The sequence below is a fragment of the Schistocerca serialis genome, chromosome 2, assembly GCF_023864345.2.
Source record: "Schistocerca serialis cubense isolate TAMUIC-IGC-003099 chromosome 2, iqSchSeri2.2, whole genome shotgun sequence".
NCBI classification, from domain to species: domain Eukaryota; kingdom Metazoa; phylum Arthropoda; class Insecta; order Orthoptera; family Acrididae; genus Schistocerca; species Schistocerca serialis.
In genome coordinates, this window is record NC_064639.1 from 1,064,018,680 (window position 1) to 1,064,038,460 (window position 19,781).

The following is a 19,781-nucleotide window of genomic DNA, read 5'->3' on the forward strand; positions in this document are numbered from 1 at the left end:
GAGACAGAAGTGATGACACTGTCTGCAGGACCTGACCTCAAGCACATACAGTGCAAGCTGTTACTGATTTGTTTGACTGATGGGGCTGCTAATTGCTATACCACCCATTGCACTTCCCTGACTTAAAGCCCTCGTAAGTTCAACTCAATTTCTAAACTGAAGGAAACACTTAACGGCATTTGCTTCAGAACTGCTACAAATTTGTCGGGCAGTAGACCGCGCCGCTCGAACTGTCAACACAACTGTCACTGCTAAGAGTATCCTACGACTTCCACATTGCTGGCAATGGATTACACACAATGTTGGTGACTAGTTTGAAGGTCAATAAAACTCTGAAACACTTATCTATTTTGTACAAGCTGTAAATAAATAGTTGCCACTATTAAAGTTCCAATCCTCATATCTTTTATTTAATTTAGAAATGGGTGCCAAATCACACTTGGTCCTTCACAGAGGTTGGCATTGCATGTAGAATTAGGTTGAACATTTCGAAATTCTGTGATAGAGAAAAAGAACAGCTTGAACTGCTTCACACAATAACCCACACATGGCAAAAATGAGCAAATTCTGCTACAACTATGAAGTTTTACAGGACTCATCCTGGTGAAGTGTACCTCCTTATTTTATGATATTTTAAACCAGCATCCCGACCATGTACCAGTATTTATGGATGGCTCTAAACAGGGGGACTCTGTTGGTTGTGCTGTTGTTTTCCCTGATCGACTCGTCAAGTTACGGCTTCCTGCGGCGTTTACCATCTTTGATGCCGAATTGTTTGCGATCTTGCGGGCATTGGAGCAGATGAGATGTGTCCCCAGTCGTAAGTTCCTCATCTGTTCTGACTCCCTGAGTGCCCTTCAGACCATGCAACACTTGTACCCAGCGGATACGGTCGTCCAGAACATCCAGGATGCCCTACTCCACCTGCAGCGGCAGGGGAAGGAGGTTTCCTTCTGCTGGGTGCCGGGGCACGTGGGTATTAGGGGAAACGAACTGGCGGATGTGGCTGCCAAAGATGCATGTTCCCTCCCTCAGGTTGTTGAATGTGCCGTCCCCCTCCATGCTGTTACCTCCCTCCTGCGTTTTTGCGTTATGCGTCAGTGGGAAGAGGAGTGGCTGGCAGTCGGTGAAAATAAGCTGCGTCTGGTCAAGGCCACCACGCGGCCATGGCGTACGTCCTACCAGTCGTGCAGGCGGGATGAGGTTCTCCTCACTCGCCTCCGCATCGGGCACAGTCCCTTCACACATGGTTTTTTACTCCGGCGGGAGGATCCCCCAAACTGCAGTGCTTGTGGCGTCCAGATTACTGTCCGCCACATTTTACTTGACTGTCTTTTATTCTCTGACCAGAGGGCGGTGGTTTCTTTGCCACCGGATTTGCCCTCTATTTTGAAAGACGACGCAACGTCTGTGGTTAAGGTTTTACGGTTTTGTGTCCTGTCCAATTTGTTGCCACGGATTTTAGGGAGAGGGTTTTAATGTGCTGCTGGATGACTGGCTCACCCAGATTTTAGGTAAGAGGTCCGCCAGTCACGAATACCTCCTTGTTTCCCTTCGGTTTCTGTCCTCCCTTCCTTGTGTTTCCTTTCCTTTTTTAGTGCACTCCTTCTCCTCTTGTTTTGCCTCTGTATGTGAGGATTTGGAACTGCGTCAGGTCTGTGTCTTTTAGCTGTTCCCCTTGTTCGCTGTTCGTCTTAGTCCCTTCACTGCATGTGTTCCTGTTTTTATGCGTTTGGGCGCTGATGACCCCGCTGTTTAGCGCCCGTAAACCTCAAACACACACACACCTGGTGAAGTGCTCAAAACTTGTGGTAAGAAGTGGTCAGCTGCAGTTTTAATTTTTCTGTTCGATAACCATCTTTTAGGTTTAAATATTCTAAAAGTACATGTTATTACTTCCAAAGCACTTTGTACAACACACAACAGTGCTTGTTTATAGACTATTTATTTAATCTTACCATACTTTTAAATACAGTGGCTATTCTTAAACTCATCCGATTGGCTATAAAAAAATGTTGTCATTATTTATCCAAGTGTTTGTTGTTTCATGACACCAGCTTCTTTATCCCTTCACCAAAGAATGGTCTCACTTGATGCTTCAGCCAGTTACTGACAGCATCCTTGTGCTCATCATCAGTTGTAAGTGCAGAGTAGCCAGCCAGGTCTTCCTGTAGGGGAAGTGACAAAAGTTGCTTGTGCCAATTCCAGAGTATAGGGAAAATGTTGAAAAACCTCCCAGCAAAAACGTCATGAGTTTTTACTTTGTGTAACTCACAGTATGGGGTTGTGTACTGTTGTGAAGATCAGTGATGCCTTTGCTAATCATCATGTGTTATTGGTTTGGGATTGACTTTCGGAGTTTCACAAATCTCTCACTACATCCGCCATGTCACGGCATTCTCTTGTCTTACTCTCATGAAATGTATTGCCAAATTTCTTTTGTGATCCCAAAACAGTGTAACCATCATTTTGTGGTTTGACATTACTAGAATTCTTTGAACTTATTGGAAGAATGAGTGTGCATTCACTGTTTGCACTGTTACTTAGCTTCAGAGTTCACTTACTGCACTCGTCACAGTTCTGTTCAGAAGTTCCTCATCCTCTTCATGGTAGCACTGAAGGAATGTCAAGCCCATTCTTTCAGTTTTGTGAACATTTCGGTACCCATCATGCACAAAACCTATGGTAACCTAACATCTCTGTGACAACATATCAGGTACCATAATTTTCTTTTCTCATTTCTGACTACATAAAGTAGCAGTGATGACAAATGTCAAATATGTCTCACTGGTTATTAATGATTTTGGTCCTGTTTATTGGAAAATAGTGGTACGTGATATGTTTTGTGAGACTATTATAATGTAATCGGATCAATATTATGGCTTCAGAGGAACCCTCAAGTCTTAATTGCTCTTTGATACAATGACTTTTATATTATGAGGTTTGCCGAGTGTAATGTGTTCTCATGAACTCTGAATTCTATATTTAATCGTCAATACATTTTAATTTTTATCTTCAAAAGAGAATGTGTAATCATGTTATAAGTGGTGATAATTCTTTTAATGTGCTGCTAGCTGCCTGTGCATTATCTCTGACACGCAGATGCTGCAGAAAAATACATTTGTTATTTAACCACAAGAACATACAAACAGCCCTCCATTTCTTTTTTTATCTATAAAATTTCTTTTGCACCGGACTGTGTATTTCAGTGTTGTTGTTCGATGTATATATTTCTTGAATATTGGCAAAATTGGAACCAGTTACCGACATGGAAACCATAGTGGTAGCGATCATCACAACCTTTTTTGTCTACTGAATCAGAAAACTTTATTATTGATCACAGTAACACTTATTTAATCAAAACATATATATATATATATATATAGTGATCGGCATGGAGCTTAGTCAAGAAAGAATCTGATAATCCCACTACTTCTCTAATACTTCAGGTTGCATAGGGCTACTCATAGAAACAGTCAGAGCTAGTCCTACATGGCACTTGCACTTTTCAACGTACCAAACAAAAACAGATGTCTTCCTTCTTCAGGCGTTGTCTTCTACCCTGCATTAAAAATCTCCCAATGTGACACTATACAATATTCTACCAGTTATACATGCAACACTATGCCTGGCTTGAGAATCAAAATATACTCCTTTTCCTGTCTACCAGTGTATTAACATAAACATATAGAATATACGTCGCCATAAAGCGGTTCGACATTATGATTTGGGGCAGGATGGGAGGAGGAGGAGGAGGTGAAAGGGAAATAGACAGAGATTGTGATCAGAAGAAAATGGTATCTCACAAATGTTAAAGAGGGTTGTTCTTGATATCTGCAGGGCATATTCAGAAAGTTCGGAAATTGTACATGGATTTCTTGCACACGCAATTTGTCAGCATGTTGCACAATTTCATCAGTCTGAATGTCTTTCTCAATCACTTTCGACATGTTCATCAGTGCGACTAGCCTTGAATGTTCTGCACAAATCACTAATAATCCCATCCCAATACATAGAACACAATTGTCAATTTGCCTTGGTGGCATTGGCTCCTCTGGCTTGCGGGAAGCGAATAACAATACTTATGTATCAACTGCCATGAGAGGTAATAAAACCATCCATTTCAGTTACCTGCTAGTTACACACTATTGAATGTGACAGACCTGACTGATACAACATGACCTTAAAAGTTTCTTTCTTAAACCACGCAGGCATCATGAAGCACAAGCATTTGATTATTTTTAATAGCCAGTTGGGGGTTATTTTTTGAATATCCCTTATAAATTCAGTGAAAAATGCAGCTCATCATTCTGAAAAATATTTTTCTTCAAAACCATTCTAACAAGGGAACCTCCCCATCGCACCCCCCTCAGATTTAGTTATAAGTTGGCACAGTGGATAGGCCTTGAAAAACTGAACACAGATCAATCGAGAAAACAGGAAAAAGTTGTGTGGAACTGTGAAAAAAATAAGCAAAATATACAAACTGAGTAGTCCACGCGCAAGATAAGCAACATCAAGGATAGTTTGAGCTCAGAGCGCTGTGATCCCGTGGTTAGCGTGAGCAGCTGCGGCATGAGAGGTCCTTGGTTCAAGTCTACCCTCGAGTGAAAAGTTTAATTTTTTATTTTCAGACAACTATTATCTGTCCATCCGATGCGAGGTAACTGCGCCATAGTGTGGGAGCAGACGTAATTACTATTCTTGCAGGTTGTACACCTCTTGTTCAACTGTTATATGTGTTTGGTTTTCGGCAAGTGAAATACTTTGTGAAAAGATTCTATGATTTTGCGAAGCAGCACAGGTACACAGAGTAGTTTTGTTTACGTGATCGTGTGTCAATTATCAAAGTTCAGGCACACACACACAATCAACTTCGCTCTCCAAAATTCCAAGACATGTTCAGATTTGCTTGGACATATGCAGGATTTGACGGTCTACACACGGAAAAATTTGAAAACATTAAAACATATGTTTTGACAGACCACAGGGAAAACTGTGCGACTGTGAAACTGTTGCATTCATTTGTTGCAGTTTATGTCACAAACTCTTATATTTTCATCACTTTTTTGGGAGTGATTATCACATCCACAAGAAAACCTAAATCGGGCAAGTTAGAAGAATCTTTTTACCCATTCATCAAGTGTACAAGTTAGGTGGGTCGACAACATATTCCTGTCATGTGACACACATGCCATCACCAGTGTCGTATAGAATATATCAGACGTGTTTTCCTGTGGAGGAATCGGTTGACCTATGACTTTGTGATCAAATGTTTTCGGTTCCCATTGGAGAGGCACGTCCTTTCGTCTACTAATCGCATGGTTTTGCGGTGCGGTCGCAAAACACAGACACTAAACTTATTACAGGGAACAGAGACGTCAATGAACGAACGGACAGATCATAACTTTGCGAAAATAAAGAAAGTAAACTTTTCACTCGAGGGAAGACTTGAACCCAGGACCTCTTGTTTCGCAGCTGCTCACGCTAACCACGGGACCACGGCGCTCCTGAGCTCCGATTATCCTTGATGTTGCCTATCTTGCACATGGACTGCTCAGTTTGTATATTTTGCTTATTTTTTTCATAGTTCCATACAAGTTCTTCCTGTTTTCTCGATTGATGTGTGTTCAGTTTTTCAAGGCCTATCCACTGTGCAAACTTATAACTAAATCTGAGGGGGGTGCGATGGGGAGGTTCCCTTGTAAGCAAAGGAATGATGACCTCCATAAAGATTATAGGATTTTAACAGATGGGTTGTTAAAGTGCTTAAGAATCTGACTTACTAAAGTACATTTAACTTTAGTAAACTTATGCCAGGTTTGAGGGAGTGGGATGGGAGGGGACTGAAGATGGAGAGATCCTGAGTCAAGGTACATGCGTTATGAAAGAAATATTTTGGGACCTATTTCGTAATGTATCTGGATAAGTGCAGGATGAAAGTAACCTAATGTGTGGCAGAGGTTGGCAAACCAAATGTACCACAGCATGGGAAGATTTTAGGTCCAAGATTGGTTTCCTAAGATGTGCAGCTGCATTTCTGGACAACATCTTTCCAGTGTGATTATTCAAGGCAGATTTGTTCCAACCACACCATTCCTCTCTTGTAATTACTCCATGTGCAAGGTGGGGATTGCATACTTAGGTTATCAGCACTCCTTTTACTAAATGTCGGGTTACACTGAGAATACTGTACTAGTTACAGTTTTAATGGTGTTTCAGTGTCTTTCATGTGTAAAATGTGGAAAGGAGAGGATGTTTTACTTATTGTCCATTTTGTAGTATAAAGCATATGACCAGTAGGAAGATGTATTACTTTAATTGATTTTGATGATGTATGATACATGCTTATACCTGTCATTTTTAATCCACTCCTAGTCCAAGGTCTCTTCCAAGTATTAAGAACTTTGGAGTTTTACAGGCAAATATGTCCAGCATATTTCTTGATTATTTTGTCCTTGAGAATGAGTGTAAGGAGGAGGAATCAAAGAAGCATTCAATAACTTTGAAAGTAAAATTTTGTTAACTGATTTGACAAAAACCCTAAGAGGTTATGGTCTTACATAAAACCTATAAGTGGTTCAAAATCGTCTACTCGGTCACTCAGTCCCCATAGTGGCACTGAACTGGAAAATGGTAGAGAGAAGGCTGAAATACTGAATTTTCTGTTCAGAAACCGTTTCACAGCAGATGATCATAACACGATCCTTCATTTCAATTATCATATGAACTTTCTGAAATGGCAGACACTGAAATAACTGATCAAGGAATGGAAAAACAACTAAATTCACTTTGTAGTGCAAAGGCACCTGGACAAGATGAGTTACCTGTAAGATGCCACTCTCTCCCCTTCTAGCAGAAGTTTATCATAGGTCGTTGGAGCAACAAAAGGTACTAGCCACGGGGAAAAAAGTGCAGGTCAGTCCTATTTTCAAGTAGAGTTGTAGGGCAGATGCACATAATTACTGGCCTGTATCATTGATGTTTATCAGTTTAGAACAATGGAACATATTTTATGTCCATGTAAAGTATTATGACTTTTGGAGGATGGAAATCTCCTCTGTGAAATTCAAAATTGATTCCGCAGACAGAGATCTTACAGAACTCAGCTTGCTCTATTCCACCATGAGATTCAAGGCACAGTGGACACTGGCACTCACGGTCGGTTTGATGGCATGTTGCTCAACTTACAGAAAGGCATTTGACACTGTCCTGCACTGCCATTTAGTGGAAATAATATGAGCTCACCAAACATCAAACCAGATTTTTGAGTTGATTCAAGACTTCCTTACAGATAGAACTCAACATGTCGCTCTTAACAGAACAAAATCGACAGATGTAAAGATACTTTCAGAGGTACCCCAAGCAAGCATGAAAGGACAGTTTCTGTTTACAGTGTGTATAAATGTGATCTAGTAGAATGCGTCATTCAGGCTGTTCACAGATGATGTGGTTGTTTGTAAAGTGGTAACAATGCCAGAAGTTAGCAACAATCTGCAGAAAGACCTACGGTGGTTTGATGAATGGTGCAGGCTCTGGCAGTTGACCCTGAATGTAAATAAATATAACATATTGCACATACATAGGAAAAGAAATCCAGTACTTAGACCTGCACTATTGATGACAAATAGCTGGGCACAGTAACCACTGTAAAATATCTAGGAATATCTGTCGAGCTGATATGAAGTGGAAGGGCACATAAAACAAACTGTAGGAAAAGCAGATGCAAGACAGATTCGTAGGAAGAATCTTAAGAAAACGTAATTTATCCACCAAAGAAGTGGTTTACAAGGCCCTTGGTCAACCGATTCTTGAGTATTGGTCATCAATCTGGGACCCTTACCAAGTGGGACTGATAGAAGATAGAGGAAAAATCCAATGAGGAGTGGCATATTTCATTCACGAGTGCAACAGGGAAGGGGTGGGGAGGAGGTCGGTCAGTGATACCAGAAGTACCTTCCATGACACACTGTCAGGTGGATTTTGGAGTATTGATGTAGAGTAGATCCATGGTGGCTTAAGAACACCACATCCGTTTTCAGCAATGTCACTGAGGGAGAAAACTGCAACCAGTCACACTTAAATAAATCATCCATTCAAAAAGTGTGGATGATTGCAGTTTTCTTCCTCATTGGTGTCCTATGTTGTGGGCTCTTCTTCATACAAATGCATTTATACAAATCCATCATAGAACCAATAACAAGCTATGAGAGCGAGTGCTGGTAACTCACAGAAAGAAGTAAAAAGAGACTTAGAAATCGACCACTTCAGAAGAGCATGTAGAATTTCCTGACATGGCCACATAAGAAATGAGAAAATAAGAGAAAGGATGCAGACTCATTATACGAGGGTGGTTTGAAAAGTTCTCAGAATGGAATTGGAAAAAAAAGTACTTACATCACTGAAACTTTTTTATTTCTCAATGTAGTCTCCTTGTAGGTTAATGCACTTGGTCCAACGATTTTCCAGTTCCTAGATCCCATTTCGAAAATGAGTTTTCTCCAGACCTGCAAAATAGTTGTCAACTCTGGCTATCAGTTCTTCATTTGAAGTGAATCTTCACCTACCAAGAAAAATTTTCAGTTTCGGTAAGAGATCGAAGTCTGACAGAGTCATATCAGGTGAATAAGGCAGGTGTGGCAACAATTCATACCTTAGTTCGTGTAATTTTGCTAAGGCGACGGCACATGTGTGCGGGCGCACACTGTCTTGATGGAAGATGACTTTCTTCCTTGCTAAACCTGGCCTTTTTTGTGTATCTTTTGTTGCAATTTGTCCAGGAGGTTAGCATAGTATTCTCCAGTAATTATTTGCCCAGTGGGGATTTAATCTACAAACACAATCCCCTTCGCATCCCACAACACTGATGCCATGTTCCCACCAAAGAAATTGTCTTTGCTTTATTTGGTGGTGGAGAATCAGCATGTTTCCACTGCTTTGACTGTTGTTTTGTCTCTGGCGCAAAAAATCTTGTTCGTTTCTCCCGAAACAGGCTAGACATTGTTCTGATATGTCCATTGTCATGTGTTTTTGATCCAGCATCAAGAGTTGGCACACCCACCTTGCAGATAATTTTTTCATTTCTAATTCTTCAGGTAAAATTTTATGTATCCTTTAAGATGACATCTGGCAAGCAGAGCCGCCATGACCATTTTGTGCACTTCTGCAATGATTTCTGGAGAAGTGACACATCTTAGCCAACCACTGCATGGATCAGCATCTAAGCTCTCCCAACCAAATTTAAATTCATTTGTCCACATGGCAACAGTTGAATATGAAGGAGCAGAGTCCCTCAGTGTATTCTGAAAATTGGCTTGAATGTCCTTTGCTTTGTAACCTTTCTTTATGAAGTACTTAATCACTGCTCAAATCTCGATTTTTTTCCATCTTTGTTAATCACTACGCAGGAACAACAACCGAGCCATGTCATTGTCACAGCTCTCTTCCAAGAGCACTGACATGGCACGTGTTTACAGGCAACAGTCCAATGATTATCACATGAACAACTCTTTGCGCGAGCGCTGACCTCTCGTGGTGATTCCGAGAACTTTTCAAACCACACTCGTAATATTGTGGATAGAAAAGAAGAAAGACAGCAAGCATGGTAGAGCATGTAAGGAAGAATGAATGGAGACAGATGACCCCAAGAGAATACTTTCATGGCAACCACCGGGAAGGAGAAGAAGAGGAAGACCACAGAAAGTGTGGTTAAGGAGTATCCAAAAAACAATGGAGAGAAGAGGAGTAAAAGAGTATGAGGAAGCATGGCACGGTTGAGGCATTTGGCAGTGGATGCAGGTGTGGCAACAGCTGTGGGACACCCCCCCCCCCCCCCCTTCTCCGCTCCCGCATCCTTCTTCACACTGGTTATATTGTATCCAAACCCGTATGCATTGTGATGCCCTGAACATCTGTATATTATTGCTTAATTTTGTAACTACCTAATTAATGTTACAAATGCCTTTTCTTTTCAGGTGCTTTGTGCAGCACAAAGGAACTGTGACATCAACAGTGCTTCATATTGTATGAAGTAGTGTGTGTTTGTGTATATTACATACAGTAAACTCTTGAACATATTTTTTATAATAAAAGCATACATTTCACATGAAAAGAAATGTTGAAAATGTATTATTTTCAGAAGTTACAGTTAAAAACAAGCTGGGAAATGCAATCCTACAAAAAGAGACATACTCTTAACGTAGTACACGAATTTACTAGGACACACTGTTCAAAATTAATATATCACTTTGCATCTGTCTAGTACACAAAGCTAAGAATATATCTATATCCTACCACTGTCTCAGATTTTGAGAAAAATGTGTGTGACTGCAAACGGAATGTCAGTACAATGTAAAGACTTTACACAGCAGACAATTTGGAAGCCTTGTGCATTATATAGGCAGATAAACAAGAAGTTCAACTTTTGAATTTGCACTCCAATTGTACAAAAGACTGATAAATGCAGATCCTTAAACAGATTGTGTAAAATAAAGACCCAGTGTCACAGCATTAAAATGAGAACGAAAATTCAGAACCTGAACTACGTTGTTGAATTTCTAATTTATGTGCTTATCGAACACTCAACACATTATCATGATGAGTGCTTGTCTTTACTCAAATGAATTTTTATATTCCAACAAGGATTTTCCATTATTGTTTTAATACTAGCATATTACAAAACCTTGAAATGCAATAGTACCCCTATCACGTATTCTCACTGTGCAGATGAATATCTGGCATCTGTTTATGGTTGAATGCTTTCCTCAAAAACTAATCTCAGCATTCTGTGAGTGTCAGTCAGAACAAGATGTTCTTGTGATTGTTTAACATGAACTGAGAGATACAACTGGCTGTCTGTCAGAGATGTTATTTGCTGTTGGAATGCTGGGAAGTGAACCCTGCAAAAATTTACTATCAACTAAAGGAAGTGTATAATGATACAGCAATGAATGAACAAAAAGTAGAGAATGATATGAAACATTAAACAAATATACCTGACTAAACTTGACACACACACACACACACACACACACACACACACACAAACATATACTCTGCCAACAGAGTAGCAAGCTTTTTTGGTATAAACATCTTTGTACAAGAGATGCAAAAAGTATGGCTGCAATACTACTAACAGTTTTCACAGAATGTGTGATGGTTGACAGGAAATCTAAAAGGAAACTTTGTAAACAAATTATATAATATAAAGTCCAAAATTTGTGGCATGTTTATTGTGAATAAGACTAGCAAACTTTTTACTGAGCATCAAACCAAGGTAAAGCAGCAGTCTGAAAATGAAATATAGCAATGTATTTTAATTACATGCATCAGAGCATGAAACATATGCTATCTCTTATTCTGTATCACTCGTGTCACTGAGCTCCCACACCTGAAACAGAAAGCAAGTAGGATGTCAGTCTTTATTGCCATATGTTGTGGAGTAAGTGTGACTTACACTAGAACATTAATCAAAGCATAATTTTTTAAATATTTTCTCTATGACAAAAGTAATACAAAAATTCATAAAAACTGTAGGAAATAAAATGTAGAACTTTTGTGTATTCAAATGTAAAATCTAGCCCATGACACTGAAAATTACAGTGAACTCTTTATCTTTTATACCCTCAAAAATTAGTATGTCAGTCAGTACATGGCTGATAATCAACTAACTTAAAATACAAGGGGAAAATATCATTACCTCTGCATCTTCACTCTTTTGGTGTATTTCTGTGAGGCCTGTGAGATCTTCCAGATGATGAGGATTGTTAAAAGCTGCCATCAAGAAAGCAAATCCTTGCTGCTGATATTCTTGAATCACCTAAAATTGCATAGGAAATGATCAGAAACTATTGCAGAAGGTACTGGGTGAAAATGTCAGAGAGAGAATGTAAAACACACACACACACACACACACACACACACACACACACACACACACACACGGCTATACAAGATAGTTGTTTCTAAGAAAAGATTTCCATATTCATCTTAACAACAGGCTACACCTGAATGTGGTATGACAGTGGAGGAGAAACCAGATGATATACATAGAATACCATCCTATGTTTCATAAGTGTTGCCTCTATTCAGAATCCAAAGAATGGACCTGCTCAGTAAGAGCTCTGGGATCTAACATACATTTGATTATGTTTCCTCGATTGTTCAATTTATATTATGCTGACAGGCAAGAGAAAATGAAATTTTTCAGGCATACGTTATGAGGTTCAATTGTGCTTTCTGAATGTGATTGCTGTAAAGGAAGGAGGAGGATTAGGATTTGGGATGCCCTTCCACAATGACAACAATGAGGTCACCGGAAACAGAGCACAATGTATGGGAGGAAAAGGATAGAGAAGTAAATTTGCTCTGTGACGGAACCATCCATACATTTGCCTAATGCAATTTAAAGATACCACAGAAAAACTACATCTGGGTGCTGGGTGGGATTTAAACTTCACTCCTCATGTGAATGCATTACCATTGTGCCATCTCAGTCGGTCATATGGGTGCGACTTTTTCAGAGCATAACTTTACTAAATAGTCTGTAGAAGAAAACATGACATTAGAATGTAAGTGTGTGTATCACAGTTAACTAAACTCAATAGTTACGTTTAAGACCAATGAACAAACATGATTGCACCAGATTATGAGCTACACAAAATAGTAATACACAAATTCAGATTTGGATGACATTGGGTCTTAAAAGGTGAAATTGACATAAAATAATTAAGGTAAATACATTCATTGCAGTCTTCTGAAGCAAACAACATGCAATACTAGATGGAAATATTCAGTAACATCAGATCCACTGAAACAATTTATTTTAGACATGCTAGGGTAGGTGGGTTTAGAGCAGAAATTCCAGGCCTATCTTAATGCTGCTACTTACAAAGTAATAGCAGGCCTACTTAAGTTGATCAATTACATCTAAAACACACAAGATTGTAATTTTAATGAATGTAGACACATCAAAAAAACTTTTGCATCACCTCGGTTCCGAGAGTTCCGGAACCTGTACAGAAAATTGGAATAGAGATCAACATAAACATCATTTCCACCCTTTTTATTGCTCATGAAAACCACAAATTGCATGTTGTACCACCATACAGCGAGATCTTCATAGGTGGTGGTCCAGATTGCTGTTTACACCGGTACCTCTAATACCCAGTAGCACGTCGTCTTGCATTTACGCATGCCTGTATTCATCGTGGCATACTATCCACAAGTTCATCAAGGCACCGTTGGTCCAGATTGTCCCACCCCTCAACAGAGATTAGGCGTAGATCCCTCGGAGTGGTTGGTGGGTCACAGCATCCACAAACAGCCCTTTTCAGTCTATCCCAGGCATGTTTGATAGGGTTCATGCCTGGAGGACATGCTGGCCACTCTATAGTCGAGCATGTCATTATCCTGAAGAAAGTCATTTACGAGATGTGCACGATGGGGGCGTGAATTGTTGTCCATGAAAATGAATGCCTCGCCAATATGCTGCTGATATGGTTGCACTATTGGTCGAAGGATGGCATTCACGTATTGTACAGCTGTTACGGCACCTTCCATGACCACCAGCAGCATACCTCGGCCCACATAATGCCACACCAAAACAGAAGGCAACCTCCACCATGCTGCACTCGCTGGACAGTGTGTCTAAGGCATTCAGCCTGACCGGGTTGCCTCTGATGATTGTCTGGTTGAAGGCATATGTGACACTCACTGGTGAAGAGAACATGATGCCAATCCTGAGCGGTCCATTTGGCATGTTGTTGGGCCCATCTGTACCATCTCTGCATGGTTGCAAAGATGGACCTCGCCATGGACATCGAGAGTAAAGTTGCACATCATGCAGCCTATTGCGCACAGTTTGAGTCATAACATGACGTCCTGTGGTTGCACGAAAAGCATTATTCAACATGGTGGCGTTGCTGTCAGGGTTCCTCTGAGCCATAATTCATAGGTAGCGGTCATCCACTGTAGTAGTAGCCCTTGGGCGGCCTGAGCGAGGCATGTCATCGGCAGTTCCTGTCTCTCTGTATCTCCTCCATGTTCGAACAACACCGCTTTGGTTCACTCCGAGACGCCAGTACACTTCCCTTGTTGAGAGCCCTTCCTGGCACAAAGTAACAATGCATACATGATCGAACCACGATATTGACCGTCTAGGCATGGTTGAACTACAGACAACACGAGCCATGTACCTCCTTCCTGCTGGAATGACTGGAACTGATCGGCTGTTGGACCCTCTCCGTCTAATAGGCGCTGCTCATGCATGGTTGTTTACATCGCTGGATGGGTTTAGTGACATCTCTGAACAGTCAAAGGGACTGTGCCTGTAATACAATATCCACAGTCAACATCTATCTTCAGGAGTTCTGGGAATTGGGGTGATGCAAAACTTTTTTTGATGCGTGTGTGTATGTTCAAATGCCGCCCTCGGTCACAAATAATTTTACATTGAATCATGCATTACTGAAAATAAAGCTAACTGTGACTGTACATATGAATGTTATCTTCATTAATTAATGAAACTCATTACATATGCAATGCTTAGAAAATGCTAATGAATAAAAACAAAGCCTTTCTCCCTTGAGGGTGCATCAAAAAGCACTCTTGTAATCTGAAGCATCATTTTTCCTTGGAGCACCTGTACATAAGGTTTGTGCAAAAAGATAAAAAGTACTATGTGAGTGGACTATACATGTAAGATAGTAAGTTCCTTGTCTGTTAAGGGAGCATTGTAGTGTTCACAAAACTGCCAAGTGATCTAGTACTTCAGAAAGCCAATTCATAGCTCCATGAAGTAAATGTGTGATTAAGGACGCCAGTTACTTAAAATGAACCTGCAGAGTACCCACACAGGTGAGTCAGATGCCTTGGAGAGGAATTATTCTCCAAGTCCATGTCATCTAAATGGAACTGTTCACTCTGCAGTGTTTCATAATGAAGAGATCCTTATCCTAAGCAGCTGTACGTGTCCTGTCGAGTCACCTTATAATGACTACCTCCTAGATGTTAAGAGTGAAGTGCATAATTCACAATGTACATCACATTATCTCCAGATACAAAGTAAGTATCTATGAGTACTGACAGACTGCCTGAAACTCTATACTCAATGCTCTCCTTGACACCAGAAGTCCTGCATCCACACTGGGAAAACAGGCGATCATAGTCTTCGAGACCAAGGAAGCTAGATTTTTGAAAATATGAAGTTTGTAGATTTTTCACGTATATGCGAGTATGCTAATGACAGCATTGTGAACCTTTTGTAGAAATTGCAGAGCTCTATTTACTGTTGTAGAAAGAGGTGAATGTGAATTGTAAGGAATGTTCAAATGACAAGGTACAAAATGGTATAACAACAAAACCAGCTGAAATTTGATTATGTTGCTTTGGGATAAAGTACTGTGACATCTAGGAATGCGAAATGTGTCACCACCTCCCCCTAAAAAATTCAAAGCTGTGCCCACAGCAGGCAAGGTGATGCCCACTGTCTTTTTCAGCATCCCAGGTCAGATACTCACAGAATTTCTTGAACACAGAAAAACCATTAATGTGGCATGCACTGTCAAATCCTCCGTAGCCTACACAAGTTTGTCAAGAGCAAATGGTGTGGGCTGCCCACAGTGGGAGTGATCCTTCTTCATGATAACGTGTGTCCACATGTCTCCAACTTCACACAAACTTTAATGGCCAAGTTCCAAGTGGGAGCAGCTTGAGTATCCGCCCTACAGTCCAGACATATAACCTCATGACTTCCATGTGCTTTGGTCCATGAAAAAATATCTCAAAAGGAACCGCTTCAACTCGGACAGCAAACTGAAGGACACAATGGAGGACTGGCTCCTATCACAGCCACAGGAGTTCTAGGAACAGGGAATCCTTCAGCTTATGAAACAGCGGAATAATTGTGCTCAGCCGTCTGGTGATTGCTTTTGGATAAGTACCTTTTCTTTTGAACACTCATCATACAATGGCATGTTATGGCCAAATGACTTGATACAACGAAACATATCTCTGTTCAAATAAACCAGGGAGTTGCTATGGGAATCCTGTTGTAGATGGAAACAGTGTGCAGCCATATTAATGTCAGTTCACTAAGAGCAAATACAGTACTTTAATATCGCCAATAATATCCGAACTGTACTGCTGCTGATTGGCAGTGAGTACCCTTCTCCCATAAATCAAATTGCCAGTTTTATATGATAAATGAGTGTTGGCATGCCTGGAGAGAAATGCCAGAACAACTAGTCAAACTATTACTGTAAGACTGTAACTAGTGGGAGTAGAATCAAGTTTTGGTGGGCATCATATTCATCTAGGAGGTGGGCTGTCTTATTGATTGTCTTTCGGCAATATAGCATGCCTTGCCAGCTCCTCTCTTGAGCTATAAATACTGCTAGAAAATGATTAAGACATCAGATCTATCTGTGGTTCCTAGTTTCCTCATATCCCACACCAACTAACATCTGTAGGTTATCTTGACCATATTGTTTGCCATATGGATCTTCTGCCATACTTCATACAAAGTCTATGCGAAACACTGCAGTAGGTATGGCTCCAGACACATTAAAAACTTTTAGTTGCTCTATGTACAATAAAAACTGCTTTGGAAACTATGCAGCAGTTATGCCAATGTGCCACAACAATGTAGTCTCAGTCAATAGGTTCCACATCTCTTTCACATCTAACCATTTTTAAGGTATTTTCAACTGTCATGCTGCAGATGTGATGCCATGCTGGAAACAACAGCTGTGACAAAAAACATATTATTAGTGCCCAAATCATTCCAGAAACTCCACCATGCTTCAAAGTTGGCAGAACACCGGCTGAATTGTATCCTTCTCCCTGTGTTTCCTACATGTAGTTACCATATTGGCCCGATAATAAGTTGCCACTACTTGTAAGCTACACCCTTGAATTATGAAGAAGAAATTTAAAAAAAAAATCTTTTTCTATAAAATGAGCCACAAATTGACAGAAAAGAAAAATTGCCAGAAATTTACTTGTAGTTACATGAAGTATGTGCTGTAAACATTTGTTCTAACATATGACACGGAACATTGGCACCTAACATACTGGTACCATACTTTGTTCTATTCACTCACATCACAACCAGTGCCAGTATTTGCTTCATCACTCTCATTCCCATCATTTTCTTATTCTCTTCCCACAGCATTTTGCACTCGCTGACATCCAATGCATTCAGTATACAGCATTTCTTGAACCCCTTTATGACAGACCCTGAGAATATGGAGGACCAAGAAGCAAGAATCCGCTGGCACAGAAGGGTGACTGATGGCTTCTTCTTCTTACCAGGTGGTGAAAGGGATGGTCTTCTTCCACGAGCCAAACTGAAAACATTTTTCATAGACTGTCCTTGAATGACTTGTCCTTGTCCAGATCTAGAACCTGTAGTTTTGAAGGTATTCCTCTGGGTATTATGACACGATCTGTCTCTTATGCAGCAAGTTTATTTTGTACTTCAGCAGTTAGATGTCCCTTAAAAGCATCCAAAAACTAGTATCACTCTCTTAGCAAGCTGTGTGCCAGGTCTGTGACTCCAAACAGCAGACAGCCAGTCAACAATCAGTTGCACTGGCATCCCACCCTCTCCTCGGCAGTGAATCATTAAGTCCTTAGGAAAGATTTCTTTCCACATTGTTTTTATCTTCAGAATGACATAAAGAGGTAACTTCCTCCCATCGGCAGTAGTAGCTAATATCACACTTATTCTATTTTTCATTCGCAGTTCCTCTTAAATGAGATAGTTTATGCTTGTTTCATGTCTACAGTCATACTGTTTGGCATGTCAAAAAATAATGGTACTTCATCAGCATTGCCACTCTGATGAACAGAGCATGATTCACACTTTCAGCAACTGGATGACATACCAATGGAAGTTAACTGGTTTCTCCACGAAATCTGCCAGGATTCTCTGTGCTAGAGTAGTATTTCACAGGAGAGCAAGGCCATTTTTCTGCATAAACCAATGACACCAACCAGTACTCACACACAAGTCTTCTTGTGGCTTGTTTAAGACTCTTGCAATATCCAGGGCCTTCAGTTAGATTATATCTCAAGAGATAGGCATCCCATCTTTCCTCTTACATTGCACATAGGAAAGAACCTTAGCTTCTAGTTCCAGATATATGCCACATTTTGGTGCCCTGAAAGATTTTCTTGTGGAAACTGCTTTCTTCCATTTTTTTTCTGGAGCAACATAATGTTGCACATTACATTTGTCCAGGCCATACTTTATCTGGCTTCTCTGTCGGTTGTGGTTTTGGCATAACGAACAACTGTAGTTTGAAGCTTGCATCATAAGTACATCAAATTCCTTGGCTTGATGATGCTTTGCACTGTAAATGGTCATTCATATCGGCATAAATCTGTTTTTCTTACCAGTATCCACCTGAAACTGAATTATAAACTAACAAAACTATAACAATAGACCTACATAATGTTAAAGCCAATAAAATACTGGCAAAAGTTTGCATTGTTGTGTAGCAGAATGCCTTGCCAGCAGTTTCCATTAAATGCACTAATTGTACAGCTGCACATGAGCATAACACTTTTACAGAAAGTGTATGTAAAAAGACAAAGTAGTGGATACAAGCTGAAGCCTAAATTTTCGAGAGGGAAATTTGGGTAAAGTTGGCAGCTTTTTTTGGGACAATACAGTACATCCTGTGGTAGATAATAATGTAAAATTACACTTGTCAGACCACACTACCTGTGATGGAGACCACACCACTGGTGACATGAAGTATCACCCAGCTAAAACTCTCCGACAGCGATGTTACTTAGCCCTCACAAAGGGAGGGATATCTTTGTCACTTGAGCCATCCTCAGTTCATTGTGAATGATTGTATTGTAAGCACATGACCTTTCTGTTTGTTCCATTGCTAGTAATAAACAAGTGTTAACCTCACTCACTAGCAACCAGCTTCATTCTGCAAGCCTCCTGCATTGCAATTTCGACAGTCTTGACCCCACAACAAGCAGCAGCCTTTATCTTGACATAACAAGTGTACTTTAAAATGGAGTGTTAGCTTTGATATCTTTTCAGACAATTCGTATGGAATGGTGACACTAAGAGTGACTCACACGATATTCTCTTCCACTTGGATCAGATATGAAACATGAAAATGAGATTCTTCTGTATCTTACCATTGACGGCAACTATGCTCAACATGTGCACAAACAATTTCAATGCATTTTGAACGCCTTTGTGCTTTTGGTGATGATGAAAATCTTGCTTCACATCAACAAGACATCATTTGGGCAACTATTTCATGTCTGCGTGACAAGGCTTCATGTTATTTTACTGGTCAATCTGTTTCGGGAATGATCCAGACAAATTCATTCATAATCGATTGTGGGGCCCAGCCAGTTGAGCCACATCGGAAGAAGCCTCTTGGTTTTCCATCTGTGTCATGCAAGGACACTCTCCCAGATGTGGAGATATCTTATGAATTGATCAACCTGATTGCCATGTTACATAGCACACACTGGTTAATTAAAGTACTGCCTCAGATAGAGTCAATGATAATTGTACACAAATATGATATGAGGGAAAGCAAATTTTTTCTGGCTGACAGACTTTTCGGAATCCCACAGCAACAGCAATACTCAAGTGTGATGTAACAATAAACACCACCACCAAAGTTCTGGCACAACATGCTGGCTGCAGCCATGAGGAGACACTGAAACTTGAGAGATTATGTACACTGACAAGACTGATGTTACGAATGACGACTCCAAGAGCAGTGATCACTGGCTGG

General features: G+C 40.3%; 2 protein-coding genes across 6 annotated transcripts in view; one reads left to right on the plus strand and one right to left on the minus strand.

The window, feature by feature from the left end:
* LOC126458519 (nitric oxide-associated protein 1) overlaps nucleotides 1-10,529 on the plus strand; it is a 245,603-nt gene extending 235,074 nt beyond the window's left edge. For 2 of the 5 annotated variants that reach the window (XR_007585648.1, XR_007585647.1), the window contains exon 3: nucleotides 9,975-10,529. The gene's annotated coding sequence lies outside the window, so the exon portion shown is untranslated. The remainder of the gene's footprint in view (nucleotides 1-9,974) is intronic. The other 3 variants (XR_007585646.1, XM_050095623.1, XR_007585645.1) reach the window with 2 other exon arrangements.
* A 675-nt stretch (nucleotides 10,530-11,204) lies between these two features.
* The window catches only part of LOC126458520 (ubiquitin-like modifier-activating enzyme ATG7), a 107,844-nt gene continuing 99,267 nt past the window's right edge, over nucleotides 11,205-19,781 (minus strand). Inside the window, exons 12-13 of the mRNA XM_050095624.1 lie at nucleotides 11,699-11,818; nucleotides 11,205-11,389 (exon numbers count right to left, since the gene is read on the minus strand). Coding sequence (XP_049951581.1) covers nucleotides 11,354-11,389; nucleotides 11,699-11,818 — 156 coding nt within the window. The 3' untranslated portion in view covers nucleotides 11,205-11,353. The remainder of the gene's footprint in view (nucleotides 11,390-11,698; nucleotides 11,819-19,781) is intronic.